Source organism: Daucus carota, chromosome 7 (genome assembly GCF_001625215.2).
Source record: "Daucus carota subsp. sativus chromosome 7, DH1 v3.0, whole genome shotgun sequence".
Taxonomy (NCBI): Eukaryota; Viridiplantae; Streptophyta; class Magnoliopsida; order Apiales; family Apiaceae; genus Daucus; species Daucus carota.
The window spans coordinates 13,177,972-13,196,470 of NC_030387.2; the positions used below are offsets into that span (position 1 = coordinate 13,177,972).

At 33.7% G+C, this 18,499-nt stretch overlaps 2 protein-coding genes, 1 long non-coding RNA gene and 1 other non-coding gene across 5 annotated transcripts; 3 read left to right on the forward strand and 1 right to left on the reverse strand.

The window, feature by feature from the left end:
- Nucleotides 1–3,520: 3,520 nt before the first annotated feature.
- Nucleotides 3,521–5,147, forward strand: LOC108193833 (chlorophyllase-2). Its single transcript, XM_017360663.2, has 2 exons — nt 3,521–3,884; nt 4,216–5,147. Exons 1-2 carry the CDS (start codon nt 3,600–3,602, stop codon nt 4,885–4,887), a joined length of 957 nt encoding a protein of 318 aa, XP_017216152.1. The 5' UTR covers nt 3,521–3,599; the 3' UTR covers nt 4,888–5,147.
- Nucleotides 5,148–8,474: 3,327 nt separating this feature from the next.
- LOC108195589 (uncharacterized) lies at nt 8,475–9,030 on the reverse strand. 2 transcript variants are annotated; one of them, XR_010285927.1, is made up of 2 exons: nt 8,833–9,030; nt 8,475–8,746 (listed from the first exon to the last, which is right to left on the reverse strand). It is a non-coding gene; the product is annotated as an uncharacterized LOC108195589 (transcript). The 2 variants fall into 2 exon arrangements; XR_010285926.1 differs by having other exon boundaries at nt 8,475–8,755.
- Nucleotides 9,031–11,188: 2,158 nt separating this feature from the next.
- LOC108194618 (uncharacterized) lies at nt 11,189–13,096 on the forward strand. Its single transcript, XR_010285483.1, has 3 exons — nt 11,189–11,339; nt 12,600–12,686; nt 12,779–13,096. It is a non-coding gene; the product is annotated as an uncharacterized LOC108194618 (long non-coding RNA).
- A 2,066-nt stretch (nt 13,097–15,162) lies between these two features.
- LOC108193910 (perakine reductase-like) lies at nt 15,163–18,223 on the forward strand. Its single transcript, XM_017360760.2, has 7 exons — nt 15,163–15,350; nt 15,784–15,954; nt 16,137–16,340; nt 16,465–16,637; nt 16,779–16,875; nt 17,046–17,199; nt 17,725–18,223. Exons 1-7 carry the CDS (start codon nt 15,291–15,293, stop codon nt 17,904–17,906), a joined length of 1,041 nt encoding a protein of 346 aa, XP_017216249.1. The 5' UTR covers nt 15,163–15,290; the 3' UTR covers nt 17,907–18,223.
- The last annotated feature ends 276 nt before the right edge of the window (nt 18,224–18,499 follow it).

Below are 18,499 nucleotides of genomic sequence, written 5' to 3' on the forward strand. Positions count from 1 at the left end.
ATAGTAAGTTCATTATTTTAGAGATGTCTCAAAAAGGAATAAGGGTCATATAAAATGGAATGAAGGGAATAGTACTTATTATTACTATTGATGCTATTAGGTTGCATATTTATATATTTTGTCAAAAAGTAGAACGTAATAGTTACGCTCGAAACAATATGATGACACACGGATATTATTTAAAACATAATACAAACTCAAGGTCCGTACGAGAACAATATAATGATATATGAATATTATTTAAAATACAGCAAAAACTAGAGCCCCGTGCCTCGCACGGGCTTTTATGCTAGTATCTAATTAAATATCAAAATTTGAGAAAAATCAATTATTGATTTTTGAAATCGAACCGGAACCACAGACTAACCAGACAGCCCAAATGGAGCCTTACTGGAGGACCGGAGCCCGGAGGTGAACATACATATATATATACTCAAATCAAAAAATCAAGGCTTATAAGCAACCTATGTATCGAAATAGAATGCAGGAAATTAAGGAAGTTGCGCACCTAGGTCCGAGTAATGTGCAAATGCATCATGCTTGTAATTAGCCTGCTCCGACGATATGGCCAACAGCTTCTTCATATCATTGCCAATTGTATCTCTCTTTCTCTCTGCTCTATCCATGTCACATGAGAAGCTATAGGCACACAAATGTGTGTCACTTTAAGTGTCTACAAACAGAATCTTGATATATCATATAGACGAATGTATGCACCGGTCAAGCTCTCTATCTCCCTCCTTATATATAACATAAACGATTTGTCTTTGTTAGAAGGCTCACATGCACTTGTATTAATAAACAATATATGTGAGCACGATTGGATAGCCCAAGTGGTTAAGGGTTTATCCTCTGTTGGCCCAGGTCCTGGGTTCGACTCTGGCTCACCTCGAGATTATCTTAGAACAGATACTCAAATTGGAAGGCTATAAGTCATATTAGTCAAAAAAATAAACAATATATGTTCATCCAAAAGCGCGTTTGTTAGGAGCCACCGAATATCCAACTTGGAATCTTATTAGAAAATTCTTCCAACAAACATCCTTTTACACTACACCAGCAACCTTTTTTTTTTTGAAGTCAAACAAGAAATTTTATTAGCAACTCAAATCCTTATCAAGAACATCGATGAGAAAAGAGGGTGCAATAAACCACTCTTCATGACCAGACATCGAACTATCTACTCTAGTGATAGCATGAGCTACAAAATTCGTTGATCTCCTAACGTAGTAGACACAATAGGACTTCAAGTCCTTAAAATCACACAACTGCTTTTAACTTATAAATTCAGAAATCGGCTTTTGAGCCTGCCAAAACACCCCAATAGGCTTGTTAAATGTTACTCTAATTAGTTAGGGAAATTAGATTTTTTTGCCATCCAACTTATTATTTGTTAAGAAACCTACCACTGAACTCTAATTTTTTTCTTTTTTGTCACTAATGTTAGGTTCGGACTTTTTTTTGTCACTAACGTTAGGTTCGGATTTAATTATTAACACTATGTTATTTTTTTAGTATTATTAAAATATAGTGTTAGTCTGCAATATAATGGCGACCTGATATGTGTCAATATCTTTATGTAGTGTCCTAGGTAGTTTAACTTGGACGAGAGTTGGACACGCATTTTGGGACTCCAAAAAATTTCAAAAATTATTTTATGTTATTTTTTCTGAATAAAATTTAATGTTGGTTTTTCTTCCTTAAAAAAACGTTGGATTTTTTTTGTCACTAACGTTATGTTTTGATTTGATTATTAACAATATGTTATTTTTTTAGCATTATAAAAACATAGTGGTAGTCTGCAATATTATGGTGATATGATATGTGTCTATAACATTATATACAGTCATCTATATGTCCCTTATCCAGTTTACCTTGAAGTATGAGAGTTTAACGGGCATTTTAAGAACCTCAAAAATTTAGTTTTATGAATTATTTTAAGACTCCACAAAAATATAGTATCACTTGACTTTATAGTTCTTTACCACTACTTGTCACGTGTTTTAAGGTTCCCACTTTTTATAAATATAGTTCCATAAGTTAATTTTGAGATTTCCTTTCTGAATAAAAAAATCCGTACTCTCCTCCTCTAAGATAAACTACCTAGGACACATATGGAGTACTATATATAAAGATATAGACACATATCACTATTATATTGCAGACTACCGAAAAATAGATTTCTGAAAAATATCGTTTAAAAGGTCGGAAAATTTAAATAAAGGTCTGATTTTAATTAAATATAATAAAATTTCTCATAATGCTCCTTCAAAAGTTAACGGTAACGGCAGAAGATAACGGAAAGGATGCAAAGTGTCTATGGGTTAAAAGTAAGCGGCTGCATAGTATTTATTCCAAAACTATTAGGTGCAATGTGCAACATGCTGAAATCAAAGGGGTGCCACAATTAACTCTAAAAAGAATAACATAGTGTTAATAATCAAATCCGAACCTAACGTTAGTGACAAAAAAAAAATCCGAACCTAACATTAGTGGCAAAAAAGAAAAAAATTATAGTTTAGTGGTAGGTTTCTAAACAAATAATAAGTTGGGTGGCAAAAAAATCTATTTTCCCGGTTAGTTACTTCAATGTTTGAAATATGGAGATTGGTGGGGTGCTTTCTTCATACCATCTCCAATCATAATTTTATAAATAAAGCAACTTCATCTTCATTTTCACCTTTTTCACTTTATATCTTTATTCCATCTCCAACCATTACTTCATTTTATAAATAAAGCAATTTGTGCTTTATCTTCAAGTTCAACTTCATATATAGAGTAGGATAGTGCATGACTTTATATATAAAGATAGAGTAATGGATGATTGGAGATGGATTACTCTATTTATAAAGTTAAAAGTGAAGAAATATAAAGTTTAGAGTGATGGTTGGAGATGCCCTCACAGATTTTACCACACATTTCCGTCCGTTGACTTCTGGTGTTAGGAAGGACTTGCTAAAAGAGAATTGCCAGGTTACTCTTCTGTCCTCAATAGTTGATATTAGGGACGGGTCATATATTTTATGATTCTAGAAAATATAGTTGGATAAGATAAATTAAACTTCTTTTTAATAAAAATTTTAATATTTAAATTTTTTTATATAAAACAAAAGAAATTTGGAAAAAGAATATGAACTAGTACTTTATATGTATCCTAAAATACGTGCCACACAGTTTAAAAAAAATAGTAAAAAAATGAGAGGCATCAGAGATTTTATTATTTAAATAAAAATTATTCTTTTCTTGCTTGTAAAGTTAAAAAGATCCCTAAGGTTCAGAAAGATATTTGTTAAAAGCCTTTTGATCTTTATTGACATTTTTAAAATCTTCTCTTTTTTCAGAAATAAAATAACTAATAAGATAAATCCAAAGAATATCTATGAATTGCCTTAAGGTGAAAGATAACTAACAACTTGTTTAGAAATCAGGAGCAGTGGGCCAATAAAGGCCACAAAATATAAAAGAAATGGCCAATTCCAAGCACATAAAAGTTGTTAAATTCCTGCATTCACACCGAGTGGGCCAATATAAACATGACAAAAAACCATATAAAACTTATCACAAACAATACATAAACTAAACTATTGAGGTAGTTTAATATGTCTCCTGCCTCTGATAAATCTGGTTCAAGTGTTTTTGAGACAGGAAAGTACACAACAGCTCTTGTGAAAGTTGAAGCAGAAACTTCATGTCTTGGTAAGAACAAGGCTAGTTCTTTGACTGTAGCGCCTCCAAAGCAGCTCTTGATTGCCACTCCATCAGATGCAGAAGCAGGAGAATTCCCTGTATTATTGCTTCTACATGGTTACTTATTGTACAACTCATTTTATTCCCAGCTTATGCAACACATAGCTTCCCATGGCTTCATTGTCATAGCTCCTCAGGTCAGTTATCTCATCATGGCCTCTAATGTTTTTGTCTGTGTTTTTACCTGTCTTTTAGTACCCCAAGTATGCTGCACAGTTTCATTGAGATATAATGATTGTGGTATGTGTTATATTATTTACTGTGTACCTCGCTCATTGAACACGGTCTAAAGAGGGTAAAATATGCGCAGACCTTACATTTGTTCATTAAAAATAAATAACCCAACTCAAAAATAGAATAAATATTAGAAATTTAGAATGATTCTTCTGTGTGACACATATGTTGAATTTCTATCATTGCATTTCTAGTAGAAACATATAATTAAATCAATGTTGTCACTCCGTATAGTTATATACGGTTGCTGGACCGGATACAACAGAAGAAATTAATACCACAGCTGCAATAACCAAGTGGCTATCTGAAGGACTCCAAGGTTTTCTCCCAAGTAGTGTCAAGGCAAATTTGCGCAAATTAGGACTTGCAGGCCATAGCAGGGGAGGCAAAGTTGCCTTCGCGCTCGCTCTCAAGAAATCACTTGCCTCCAAATTTTCAGCTATAATAGGCATTGATCCAGTTGATGGCACAGACAAGGGAAAGCAAACCAATCCACCAGTGCTGACATACGTTCCTCGTTCCTTTGATCTCAATATGGCTGCATTGGTGATTGGCTCTGGTTTGGGGGAAATAAAAAGGAATGCCTTATTCCCGCCTTGTGCTCCGAGTGGGGTGAATCATAAGGACTTTTACAATGAATGTCGCGAACCAGCATGTTACTTTGTTGTGAAGGATTATGGACATACTGATATGCTAGACGACGAGACTCCCGGGATCAGAGGGAAGGCTTCACATTGCTTGTGCAAAAATGGCGAGTCGAGGGAACCCATGAGGACATTTGTTGGGGGCATTATGGTTGCGTTTTGCAATGCTTATTTTAAAGGAGATTTCGGTGCACTGACTCTCATTAGAGATGGTGATGAGACACTGCCTGTGATGCTCCAAACCATAGAGTTTTTGATGTGAAAGTACACACTTTAGCTGCTCTGGAATGATATCGAATGGTACACCTTTCTGAAGATTATTTAGCGATTATATAGCAATGAAATCTACCTTGTCCATACTGGGGAATTTATATCTTTCCAGCATCTCTGATTTGTTAATAGTGGCGGAACCAGAGGGCAGAGGGGGGCTAGGGGATGCTATAGTCCCCCCTAACCTCGAAAAAACAGTGTATATTTTTTTTCAGCCGTCGCTAAATTTGTGATGTCGATATAATTTTATTAGCCCCGATGAATTATAAATGTCATAGAAAGGGACTTATTATAGAAAAAGAAAAGAAAATGCACTTAGTCTAAAAATAGTCTAATTAACAAATATATTCAAACGGATACACTCAGAGCAACTAGATCATGCAAACTGTATGATGCATGCTGAGTACTTTGTACATAAGAAAAATAATATAAAATATAATTAAGAGGGGGAGTGTGCTCCTCATTGTTGAGGAAGCAAATAGAGCTCCTAAGTTTTTGAAGAGGTGCTAGGAGCTTGTTGGAGTTCATTCTATCTCCATATTCTTCAAATTTTGGCTAAAAAGCCCATATGAAGAAGTTTTTGGACATGCTCTCATAAGTCATGCGCAACATTAACACTACCCTAATTCAGTGGAGTTCTTTTGATAAAAGTTATCTTGACAATTACTAATGATTTGTCATAATCTTTACAACAAAGAACCCGGAATATTATAAATACTATGACAATGGTTCGAAGTATGAAAATTAAATTGCAGCTATTAAGAGAGGAAGAGTGGAAGACATTTTTAAAAAATGTTCACTGCTATAAAACTTGTTTACTAACTTTTTTATTTAACAGGTTATTGATCTTATTTTCCAAGAGAAGGATAACCATTTTACAGAAGGAAACATAGAGCTACTAGGCTCTTTGGATCCTATAAATTAATTTTCAAGTTTCACTAACTCAAAGCTGGTCCGCTTTGCAGAATTTTATCCAAAGGATTTCTCTTTACTAGACCGGGAGTTGTTGTCAAATCAGTTACACAATTTAATCTATGATGTGAGAGCGGATAATGATTAATTTGGATTTCAAATGAAATAGGAAATCTTTCTGTGATGATGGTTAAAACACACAGACACACTCCTTATCTCTTAGTTTATCTTCGGGTTGAGTTAGCTTAGGTTTTACCCGTTGTCATTGTTACTGTTGAAAGAGTTTTTTTTGCTATGAAAACAATCAAGACTTATCAGCGTAATAGGATGGAAGATGCATGAATGAATAATAGTATGATGATATATATTGAGAAAGCTATTTATGCAAGTATGGATGACGAAATATTTTTCAACCCCCCTAACTTTTAGTCCTGGTTCCGCCACTGTTTGTTAACATGTTAATGTATATGACTCTGAGTAAACGAAGATAAAAGTTTACAGATAGTACCTTTACGAAGTTTTAAAAAGTTTCACAAATTTCATCTGAAAACTAAACTCTGCATAATAGGAGGATAAAAGATCAGCCTATCAATATGTGAATGGTACACCAACATGGAATGCAAACTTCTGATAAGAACTCATTATTTTCTCAACTTTATTATGCAGATATTGTAGGGGTTGTGTAGGTTTAGTTTTTGGACCACATACGAAATTTGAAACTTTTTGTAGATGGTATGCGTACAAGATTGTACCTAGATATTTGTTGTCATTAGTATTAAATTTGAGGTGCATGATTAAATTGCTAAAACTGAGGAGACTGTGCTTACTCATTTGAAAGCAGTGAGTGAGTCACTGTGACACAACATAGTTATTACAGACTAACAGCAGGTAATGAATAGCAAAAGGTGTTGTGTACATGGATGTTTTGACTTTACATAGGACTGCCTTCTGTTTTACTGCACGAGTGACCATGACATGATACTGAACATACCATATTACACTCATCTTCCCCTCTCCCCAGGGTTAGAACTGGAATTCCCTTTTTCATCAAATAATGCTGCTCTGCAGCTCCACTGATCTTTTATCTTCATTATTTTTTTCATTGTTGCATAGCTTTCACTTTTAGTTTTCAGACTCATCGTACATTTCCACCTGTTCTGATAATACACGAAACACTCAGCTTTTGCACACAGTACACTGTATATATGTACACAAGTTTATGTAAACTGTGATTACTCGTCGATAAAATTATTTACACGGCCAACAAAGTGTTGGTGTGGCGGTAGAGCTCTTGTACCCCTTGCGGGAGGTCGGGAGTTCGACTCCCCACCTGTGCGTGTGTATTCAATTAGCAAAAAAAAAAAAAAAAAAAAAAATTATTTACACGACATGACTGCAAGTTATAGTTTCGTTGCGTGTGCATACGGTAAGTTATAGATGCAGATTGCAGTCCTGCCTACCAACTTGGAGATTCAAGATCATTTTCGTATATAAAATATTTAAGTGGCGGAATCAGAAACTGTGGGGCGGACTAAATAGAATAATTATTGAATATTAATTTGGATTTAAGTTAAGAAATATAATAAATTTTGAACAAAATATGGCAAAAATATCATTCCATGACAAACTCAATCAGAATTTCAGTCCAGATTAGTCTCTTCGTACAACGTTTTGAGCATTTAACTATGCTTCTCTTGCTCGGCAAAGCGCTTGAATAGAGTCGTAATTCGAGTCGGACGGCTCAAGCTCGCCCGGCTCGAACTCGTTTAACTGGGTTCAGTTTAGCTTGACTCATTAAACGAGCCGAATTCGGACATATGTTCCGGCTCGTTTAATTAAACGAGTCGAGCTAACTCGACTTAACTCGTGAAATTAAACAAGCTGCGTTCAGATAAAGGTTTATGCTCGATTATGTGTAAGATTATGCGTGCTGGCTTGCTCTTTTTGTTAGAACAGGCTCGTTTAGCTAAACGAGTCAGCTCGACTCGACTCGTAAAATTAAACAAATCAAGTTTGATAGAGATTTAGACTCGATTAACTAAACAAGTCGCCTCAGCTCGACTCGAGATCTCGACTCGATTAACTAAACGAGCTTCCTCAGCTCAACTCGATTAAACTCGGCTCGAATAAGACCTTAATATCCAACTCGAATTACAGCCAAATATGAACCCTCCTGAGTCCTGAAGTAAAATTATCAAACACGAAACTGTTGATTCGAAAGCAAAATAATCTGTGAGACTGACTCACATGTGAAGCATCAAATCTTAGTTTTGAAGAATACATCCCCCATTTTCTCATCTTCTCAACCAACACCCCATGTTCCAAACACAGAAGAAAGAGAAAGTAATATAAAACATGATGAAAACAGAGGCACAGGCAGAGCAGAGAGATAAAAAAGTACCACAACTCCTACACTAAAATACCTAAACTACCGATGTATATATTCACGGTAACATTAAGAATGCATCAAATAAATGCATTGGCTTTCTCAACAACTTCATTCCCTGTTTAAGCCTTCATCTCATTCAACAAAACTGTAAAATATAAAACTCACGAAATTATAAACATTGCAGTACTTAAAGCACAGTTATTGAAGAAGCTGTAATGACTAATGATTATGCAGCTAGTGAACTAAATGCAAACCAGGAATCTTGGAGTATATTCTACTTAGCTGAACTACACATATATATAAATTAATTTCATTTCGAAATACAAATTAATTTAAGGCTTGTACGTTTTATTTCTACACTTGCAACGCCAAGCTTCGGGATAATACTCTAATGGGATAGTAAAACCGGGGTGAACCGGTACATGGACCGGATTACATGGCGAGCAGCTTTCGCATTTGGATCTACAAGAAGGTGGCCATGATCCTAGTCCACTGAGTCGCCGTCGAGTTATCATCACTCGTTCCAGAATCTCGAGTGACCCGCTCGAATCTTGTCCGCCTGAGGTTTTTTAGAAAAAAAGAGGATTATGAGAGAGTTGCATAGCTAGAACAGAGAGTTGGAATTGAGGTACGTACCGAGTTTACGGTGAGTTGGGGTCCGTGTTGCGGCGGCGGAGGAGGCGAAAATGAGGAAAAGGAGAGCAGCCGAAGATATAAGACGGCGGTGTAAGAAGGCCATGGAAGAGAAATGTGTGCTAGAGAGACGGGATTTATAAGTGATATAGTTGTTGTAGTCACTAGTCAGTGTGAGAGTGAGGAGCTATGTGTATTGTGTAAGCGTGGAGGTAAATAAATAAATTTATCTTTTATTGCTTTATTACTGCTATGGATACTGCTCCGTTTCAATTTACATGTTCATTTAAAAAAAAAAAAAAAATTATTTCAAATCTTCTCCACTTCAATTTTCAATGCAAAATCATATTTCTAAAGTCATTTATTCCATATATCTCTTAGTATTTTTATTTTCTAGATCAATCTCGCTACACATATTTGATCATTTAATACAATTAATTTGTGAACATCCACTTTTCTTAAACTGTGTCATTTTTTTTTGAAAAAAAATGGATATCTAATTTAAAATGGAATGAGTATTAGATTACTAATGTGACGTGGAGAGTCAAAGTCAAAGAGACTAGTTGCATTAAAAGATGTGAGAAGCGGAGTCTTGTGGTGCAATTATAGAATATGAAGATGATCGATGGAGTGGGAATACAAGCTACAGTATTGTATTTCAAGGCGGAAGCTTTTATCTTTCTTTGTGTTTTTACTGCGTACGTGCACGGTGCAACAGCATCTTCCACCCGACTAATATTTTAATTGACGAGTTATACAAGTAGGCCCGTAAACATAAACAGATCGGATTTGTATCAGATCTACTTTAATTTATATCATAATTTATTTAATTTTATCGGAACGGATTAGATATTTACAAGTCAATTCATATCCGATATATTCGGATTGTAGATAATCGGATCAGATCCGATCCATTACAAATTATGAAATATATTTTTGCATCATGTATTAACCTTTCATAAAAAAAAAGTGATATTTTATAACTATATTAATTCATGAATTTTAACTTAACAAGCATAAAAAAGAACTAAGAAAGTAGTAAAGTCGTACCTTCATGTTATAAACAAAAATACATGACAAATTTTGTTGATTGTTGCTATAAAATCTTCGACGTAGAAAGAATCAAATGAATGGAAAAATAACAAATAAGTTGCTTGATACTTCTGGAGGAAGCTTATTATGATATTCTCGGTTATAAGAAAATATGATTTAGGGTTTTGTCTTATATTTTTAGAAAATTTTATTTTGCATATAATAATATAATATAATATATTATAATACAATATAATATAAAATGTATAATACAGTTAAGCGTTATTCGGATCGGATCATTAATTGATCGGATTTGACTATATCCATATTGATTCTTTTATCGGATTGGATTATTATCAGATCGAATCTTAATAATAAAAATCTATATTCTTTTATTTAACCACGGATCAAGTTGAATCGGATCAAATATCGGCTCATTTACATGGATATATATAAGTATGGAGTGATGAATACAAAGTCGCTTCGAAATCGGGATATTAATTTTTAAATTCAAATTCAATCCTCGTCCTCGATCTGACTGTATTGGGATTATATAACGGGCCGTTTGGTTCGAGTTAAGGAAACGGAATGGAATTCAGAAAGGGAAATGAAAAGAAAGAAAAGGAATGATGCTGAATTATATTACCTGTTTGGTTTTGATCCGGAAACGGAATGAAAAATTATATAATTATTTTTATATTTGATTTTTAAATATTAAATAATATCAAAAGAGTCAAATATATTTACGTTTAAAATTTGATATATTTTATTATTTAAAAATTTCATTAATTTAATATATATCTTGACTTATAAATTATATTAAAATTATTTTTAATATGTAAAATCTAAATTAAAATTTATTTTTGATCTTCAAAAATATTTTACATATTATTTTTTAATGTTAATGATTTTTGAAATAAATTATAATTGAAAATAAAATAAGAATCAAGAAAGGGAAAAGAAATACCTGGTGGGGGCTGGGGAATGGATCAGGAGGGATTTGGGGTAAACCTAAAATCAAAACAAGGGAAATAGAATGACATATTTTATAAAACAAACAACAACAAAGGGAATGAAACGGATTGTTTCCCTTTTCCTTTGTCAGTTACCCCCAACCAAACGGCCTCTAATTTTTTTTCTGTCCCTGGTGAGCCTGGTCTAGGCCTGGCAATATGGGCCCGAAACTAGTTATCCAAACCAAACTAAACTAGATTTCAAAATCTGGGCTAACAAATAATCACATATTTTATATGGACATAGTTTAGTTACAAATCACATTTTCAGTCCAAAATCTAAATCTAAATATAGTTTCAAATGTGTGATACCCAAATTAAAAAAAAAAAAGCCTCGATTATCAAGTCCAATTATACGATCTCACTCGACAGTCGACACTCTCTCGGACTCTCACTCCACGACTGAAATTGGGGATTGCGAGACTGCGATTGCGCCGAGACTTCTCTTCTTCTCTCGATTCACAGGTAACACCTCTCTCTCTCTCCCTCCCTCTCCCACTCTCGCCCTCTCTCTCTCCCTCCCTCCCTCTCTCTCCTTGTCCCCCTCTCGCCCCCCCCCCCCCTCTCTCTCTCTCCCTCTCTCTCTTAGATATCAATCCGTACATATCAATTGCTACCCATGTTTAGTTGTGTTTTTGTGTATTGTTTATCCGTGCAATTTGATTCTTAAGACTTGGGCATTGGTTAAAAGTTTGTTAATTTCTTCTTGTATACCCATATTTTATGATTTTGCGATATTTGCTGAATTTGTTTTATGTTGAAACTATGTGTATTTAGAGTATCCAATATTGAGTGTACTTGTGAGAATTGGCAGAGACATTGATACTATAACTAACTGATGTATTAATCTAAAATTATTTATGCCGAGTAATTTACTTGGTATTAATATGAAATTATTTATGTTTATGTTTTATGCTTTTGTTTGTTCGTAGATTTTGCTCAAGTAATTATGTACTTGTAATTGATATGTGTGATCATTCTTGTATTTTTGTGTTGATTTTATAGATATTTGAGGTTGTAATGGAAGAAGAAAGCTCAACTACTAGTAGACCTTCAAAAAGATATAAGAAAACTACGTCAAAAATTTGGGAATTATATGAAAAATTTGAGGAAGATGGAAAAACAAAATCTAGGTGTAAAGAATGTGGTCAAGTATATATATGTGATTATGGTACCTCAAATATGCGAAAACATACAATGTTAAAGCATGGGGAAGTTGTACCTAATGATGAGCTTGGAATTGTTCCTTTTGAGCAAAATGTTTATCGTGAGCTAATGGGAAAGACAATAATACAACATAACTTACCCTTTACTTTTGTTGAGTATGCTGGTATTCGGGATATGCATAAATATTTAAATCCTAATGTACAAGACATTTCAAGGAACACCATAAAAGCTGATATCTTGGATATATATAGAGTTGAGAAGAGAAAAATGAAACATGAATTAGAGTCTTTATCTGGAAGAGTATGCCGATAACTACTGTTGCTTCTGAGTCTTCTTTTAGTACCGGAAGTCAAATTATTAGTAAGTATTGTAGCTCTATTACTCCTGAAAATGCTGAGGCATTATTATGTACTCGCAGTTGGTTGCACGGCACTGAAGATAAATTCGAATATAGTCTCTGTATTGTTTAGTATGTATTGTGATTTACTTATTTGGATAAACCTGTATTGTTTAGTATGTATTGTGAATTACTTATTTGGATAAACTTGTTAAATGTAGGTATTGAAGATGAGGAAGATGATTCCATGGGTGATGTTGAGAAGTTTGTACTTGGATTGCAGAATATTGAAAACTGACTTTCTTGAAGTAATATTGTTGATTCACTGGCTTATTTTAAAGTTATTTATTTTTTGTAGTTGCATATGACACACAACATACTTCTTTTTATTTTTTTGTAGGCTGATCTGGGATTCCAGATGTTCCATCTAAACCAGAATTTTGCAGATAATATGGAACAATTTTGCAGATAATATGCTCCATGATCCATGATCCATGTGTTGACAGAAGCTCTTGCAAAGCCTGACAATTCTAGTAATCTTGTGTTCACTGACTGGTGCAAGTTTCCATATTATTAGTATTAGACTTGATCCATCTGTCTTGGGTCTTTGTTTCATTTTCTTTGTATAAGATTAGATGGACGTACAGGCTACTGCTTGGTTTGTGACTTTTGTTTATTACTGCAAGTGTTATATTTACTTAGGACGGAAATGTTCGTATCGTGGCTTCTCAATTATTTTATATTTTGTTTTCCATTGGAAAAAATGCATGAAAATTATTAATTTTATAAAAAATGGTTGATCCATATTTAGAACCAAAACCGGTAAAACCGAACTAGATCCATAACTGTATTCAAGAAAATATGGTTTAAAAATGGTTGTAGTTCAAGAACCAAACTAAAACTATATTGTTAGAACCAAATCCAAACCAATCACACATTTCGCTGGGTCTAGAACGGAACAGGATGTTCGCAAAGGTTCAGGAATTCCTGTTTAAATTAAAATTTGTTTAAATAATGTTTTTTGATCACAATAATTATAATATAAAATCACAGTATTGCATACGATTTATGTGGTTCATTAAGCATCGAGTCTGGACAAATAAATTAAAAAATTATTCATATTATCAGAAACATTCACATAAGTGTATATAATTATATATTGACTTAATGACCTTTTAGTCCTTGAAGTTTGGGTGAAAGTTCCAATACGGCCTCGAAGTTTAAAAATATACCTTTCAACCTTGAAAGTATCTTTGTCGTACCATTTAGCCCTTATGACGTATACTGGTATATAACAGGGTGGACAAAGTTGACATTTCACACGTGAGAGTTAAAAGGTGCATTAAACATTAAGGGTTAAAAGGAACATCTAATGTATTTTAATGTATTCTTTGGGGGTTAAAGCCAACGAGATGTATACTTTAAGGGTTAAAAGGTACGTCCAAATTTTACCCCGAATATGAATTGTATAAATTGTCAACATTTATAAATTTTATAACTTATTTCTTTCCTAATTTATATTAATGTCTTACATTTATTATATGTCCAACTCATTTTATTTAATTATTATAATAATAAATATTATATTTGAAATATAATTATTAACTATATTTTAAAAAAAACAATTTTTACGTTTTTAATATATATTCTTATATCATATACTATTTTAAACTGACTAATTTACATAATGTTATTAGCTAGTGGCTACATGAGGCCAGCTAGACAAGTCTAACTCCACAATAGTATTATATAATCTGTTCTAAACAGATCAAATCCGCACAAATTTGTTTTCCGATTTCTTGTTTAGCCGAGTATATTCAAGACAAATTTTTTTTATCTTTTCCGCGTGTCACTTGGGTTGACACCCACTCAACATTCCACATAATATGATTCTTCAACATGCATTTTGATATAAATGGTCCAAATTTATAGTTAGGTCGCATTTTAATCTATTTAACTTATATTTAGCGACAATATATTAATTTATTTCATCTTAATACACAAAATATAATATTTTGTTTAAACAATGATAATTTAACTCATCGGTCAAAAAACTGAAAATTTTACTGTTAATTTTAAAATTTTGAACTTTTCCCGCAGTAGCGAGGAAGCAACCCTAGCCTCAATCTATCCGACCATTCTGCTAGCAACTCGGATTCACCTTTTATCATAAGCAATTAAGTATATTTATATGAAAGAAAAAAAATGTATTTACCAAAATATTAATGAGCTATCGTCAAAAATAAAAAATTATAAGAATAAAAAAGTTATTTGTGCGTTCTTGCATGTGGTTCATTATTATATTAGTTTCCTCTAATAATTTAAAATGTGAACCTATATAATACAGGCATAGTTTTGAATCTTGTAACATAATGTCCATAATAATCTTCCAAATCATAAAATATATATGATCCATTCCCATTCCTAAAAATACATACCATATTTCGTTTTATTCATGCAGAAACAGTGAATATAAATCCACAAAAAAAGGATTTATTTATATATAAATTTTAGTATGTATGGTGTAGTAGTCATGTTATCTAGCATCAGCATTATTGACCAGTCTTTAGATACATTTTGAGCTTGTACAAGAACTACTCCCTCCTTGTGCAAGTGGCCGGCTTATTCCTCCCGGAATCAAGATTTATATCAAGAACTTGCTTGCTAAAGAAAGAAAAATACTTTTGACATATTAATATAAAGTACCAGGCCATGATATTTTTTTCAAATATAACAGACAAGGAAAACATTAAACAGATGCATGGAGCTTAAGCTTTATAGTCAAGTTTGGTTTGCTGTCATATGATCCACACACTCATTATATAAATATATCTACTTGTTCCACTATGCTAGTAGCACACTTATTATTTTACATTCCATTGCAGATAATTATAATAGTTTTCTGAAATGAAATGGAGCAGACATCCAACATTCAAGTCCAGAAAGTGAAGCTGGGTAATCAGGGATTAGAGGTACATCATGTTTTTCAACAGTTTTAGTCTTAGATGTTATTTCTAAATTTCGCTAAACGGATAGGGACTTTCACTAGAATAGTAAAAAATGACTTTCCGTGTCGCCCCTTTAACCACTTTAATTTTTTCAGTTTGATTGATCCTTCTTGCTTAGCATAGAGGTTTTGTATAGGTTTATTCTGATTTCTAGTACGGTTTTAATATGGAGGCTACAGTTAAAAAATGTCTCGTGATTGAGAATTCGTTGATAGCCTAGTGACATGCCTCCGTGCCCCTCCACATGACTGTAAGGAATGAGTTCGAATTCGGATGTCCTCTGCTGCATGTACTTAATAATCTAGTGAATTGAAAATGATTTTACTATGGCGAATTTCATACTTGCCTTCTCTGCATAAAAGCATCTAAAATATGATGTGTTTATTCTGTTATACAGGTTTCAAGATTGGGATTTGGATGTGCAGGGCTGAGTGGGATGCTAAATACTCCACTTTCACATGAAGATGGATGTTCAATTATAAAGGAAGCATTCTCCAAGGGCGTTACGTTCTTCGATACATCTGATGTCTATGGATACAAGCATGATAATGAAATCATGATTGGAAAGGTAAAAAATAGAAGTTCTTAGCTACAGACCAACTAACTTTAGATGATCCAAGGAACACAAGTAGGATCTAGTTTACTACTTAAGTCTGTATAGTTCAAATTACTATTCTACTGCCTAAGAGACATGAACTACCAATTAATCATCTATTATAGTTAAAGTTCGTATTTCTCACTAATTGTCAGGCACTGAAGCAGCTTCCGCGTGAAAAAGTTCAATTAGCAACAAAATTTGGAGTTAGGTTCACACCTGATATGAAAGTTATTATCAGTGGAACTCCTGAATATGTACGTGAATGTTGTGAGTCGAGTCTCAAGAGGCTTGGTGTGGACTACATTGATCTTTACTATCAACATCGAGTGGATACTTCAGTGCCAATAGAGGACACAGTAAGCTCTGTCATTAATACTTGATGGCTGATGCAACGAAAAAACTACATATGCTCATGCACCTTGGTGCTACAATGTATAAAGTTCTTAAACTCATGTATTTGAAATTTTTTTGGCATTTAAGATAGGGGAGCTCAAGAAGCTAGTTGAGGAGGGAAAGATAAAGTACATAGGATTATCTGAAGCTAGTGTGGACACAGTAAGGAGAGCTCATGCGATTCATCCTATTACAGCAGTGCAGATGGAGTATTCTTTGTGGACTCGTGAAATTGAAGATGATATTATTCCACTCTGTCGGTAGTGTTATAGCTCTGCTTGTTGTCCTGTTGTTAATCAAACTGATCCGATAAGTTTTAGTAGGCAAAACTATGGCTTTAAGATTTGTTTTATGGAGTATTAGTAATTTGATCATTTCAATTTATCTGTTTTCAAATATAGGGAGCTCGGTATTGGAATAGTTTCATATGGACCTCTTGGCCATGGGTTCTTTGGGGGGAAGGCAGCGGTAGAGAGTTTGCCTAAAAATAGTGCTATGGTATGCTTAATTTAGTTGAAATAAAGATCACTGCTCTGAGAAATTTTAATTGAATGTATAAAATCATTTTTTTTGTTGCGATTCTTCAAGGACACTTTTGATTTAATAAAACAAAAAGAATTACATTGAGACTGGAACATTTACGCATATTATTGAACTTTTGGGTTCAGAATAGGCATCCAAGGTTCATCGGGGATAACCTAGAGAAGAACAAACTTTTATACAACAGATTCGCCGACCTGGCTGCAAAGCATTCCTGCACTCCTCCTCAACTGGCTCTGGCATGGCTTCATCATCAAGAAGACAGGGTTGTACCGATCCCTGGTATGCAAATTACTTCATTCATGTGTTCGCAATTAATGATGGAATAGCTTACATTAATTTTACAAGCTGAATTTGTAGCAATATTTCTTGAACTTGCTATTATGAAACTGTCTATTTCTAGATCCTCACTCTTAGAAATTGTGCTTTCATTTTTTCTGGTGTACAAGTCTGTTTGCTAGTCACATAATCGCTCAGTTGCATCTGGTACTTCTCCGGGGAAATTATAACATGTGTATTTTATATACTTTTTGGAGCTTGAATACAATTATTATAGTGTGCTTTCCATAAATCACAAGAAATGTTAATAGTTTCATTCCCAGATGACTTTTATAAGCATTAAAGGCCTGAGGCCATCTTGGAGGATTCGTCGGTGGCCTTGTGAGAAGGCTTCTTCTGTCCTCCATGCATGCTGGGATCTTTACTCTACCGCTCATATACTTTAAAACAAAGGAATATAAGTTTGAATTTTTTAAGGTTTTCGGAGGAATTCTTAAAAATTCTAATGGTCTTTTCAATGATTCACAGGAACAACAAAAACGAAGAACCTTGATGCAAATATAGGATCTCTACGAGTAAAGCTTAGTCGTGAAGATGTGAAAGAAATCAGCAATGCCATCCCTCCTGATGAAGTAACTGGAGAAAGAGAGATGTCTATTCTTTCTGGCTACTGTTACAAAGTAGTTAATACCCCAAAATGTAACCTGTAATTTCTTATCCTTGTGAGTTGTGGGTGTTACTAATTTACTATCAGTGCCAGGAGCACTTCAGCTTTCTTTTTCCAGTTGGGAGAACAAAACCATAATAACAAAAAACTGTAAGAGCATTGAACTTGTTATGATATAAATTAAATCACTAGCTCATGGTTGGAGAATAGTTTGATCATGTCTGGGTATCAATGGAAATGAGTATCCAGTAATCAGGACATTGGTAAAAAAATAGATGTTATTTAGTTTATGAATAGATGGTCCTTGCAAGATGCATTGTGCCCAAAATTGTCAATAGAAAATTTGAAGATTTCTTTAAATGTGTACAATGGCTTTGAGTTTATGACTTTCGCGAAGAATTTTAATGGCTTTGGCTATATATGAAGTTGATCATCTGCAGCTAGTAGTAGGTATATTTAAGTGTTGCAATTGTGGTATGTTGCAGGATCCCTTTCCAGTTTTCAAAGTTGTCCAGATACAACTGACCCTTAAGATTTGTTCATATGATTTGTGTCATATTATTATTATTATTTTTTTTTGACAAAGTGTCATATTATTTAGTGATATGCTCCGGTGATCTCACACCTACCAGGCAT

Bases quoted from the DNA above. Each gene is read 5' to 3' on its own strand.
- LOC108193833 (XM_017360663.2), top strand. From the start codon at position 3,600: ATGTCTCCTGCCTCTGATAAATCTGGTTCAAGTGTTTTTGAGACAGGA. The intron at 3,885-4,215 runs GTCAGTTATCTC...CACTCCGTATAG, and splicing joins TCATTGTCATAGCTCCTCAG to TTATATACGGTTGCTGGACC.
- LOC108193910 (XM_017360760.2), top strand. From the start codon at position 15,291: ATGGAGCAGACATCCAACATTCAAGTCCAGAAAGTGAAGCTGGGTAAT. The intron at 16,638-16,778 runs GTAGTGTTATAG...TTTCAAATATAG, and splicing joins GATATTATTCCACTCTGTCG to GGAGCTCGGTATTGGAATAG. The intron at 17,200-17,724 runs GTATGCAAATTA...AATGATTCACAG, and splicing joins CAGGGTTGTACCGATCCCTG to GAACAACAAAAACGAAGAAC.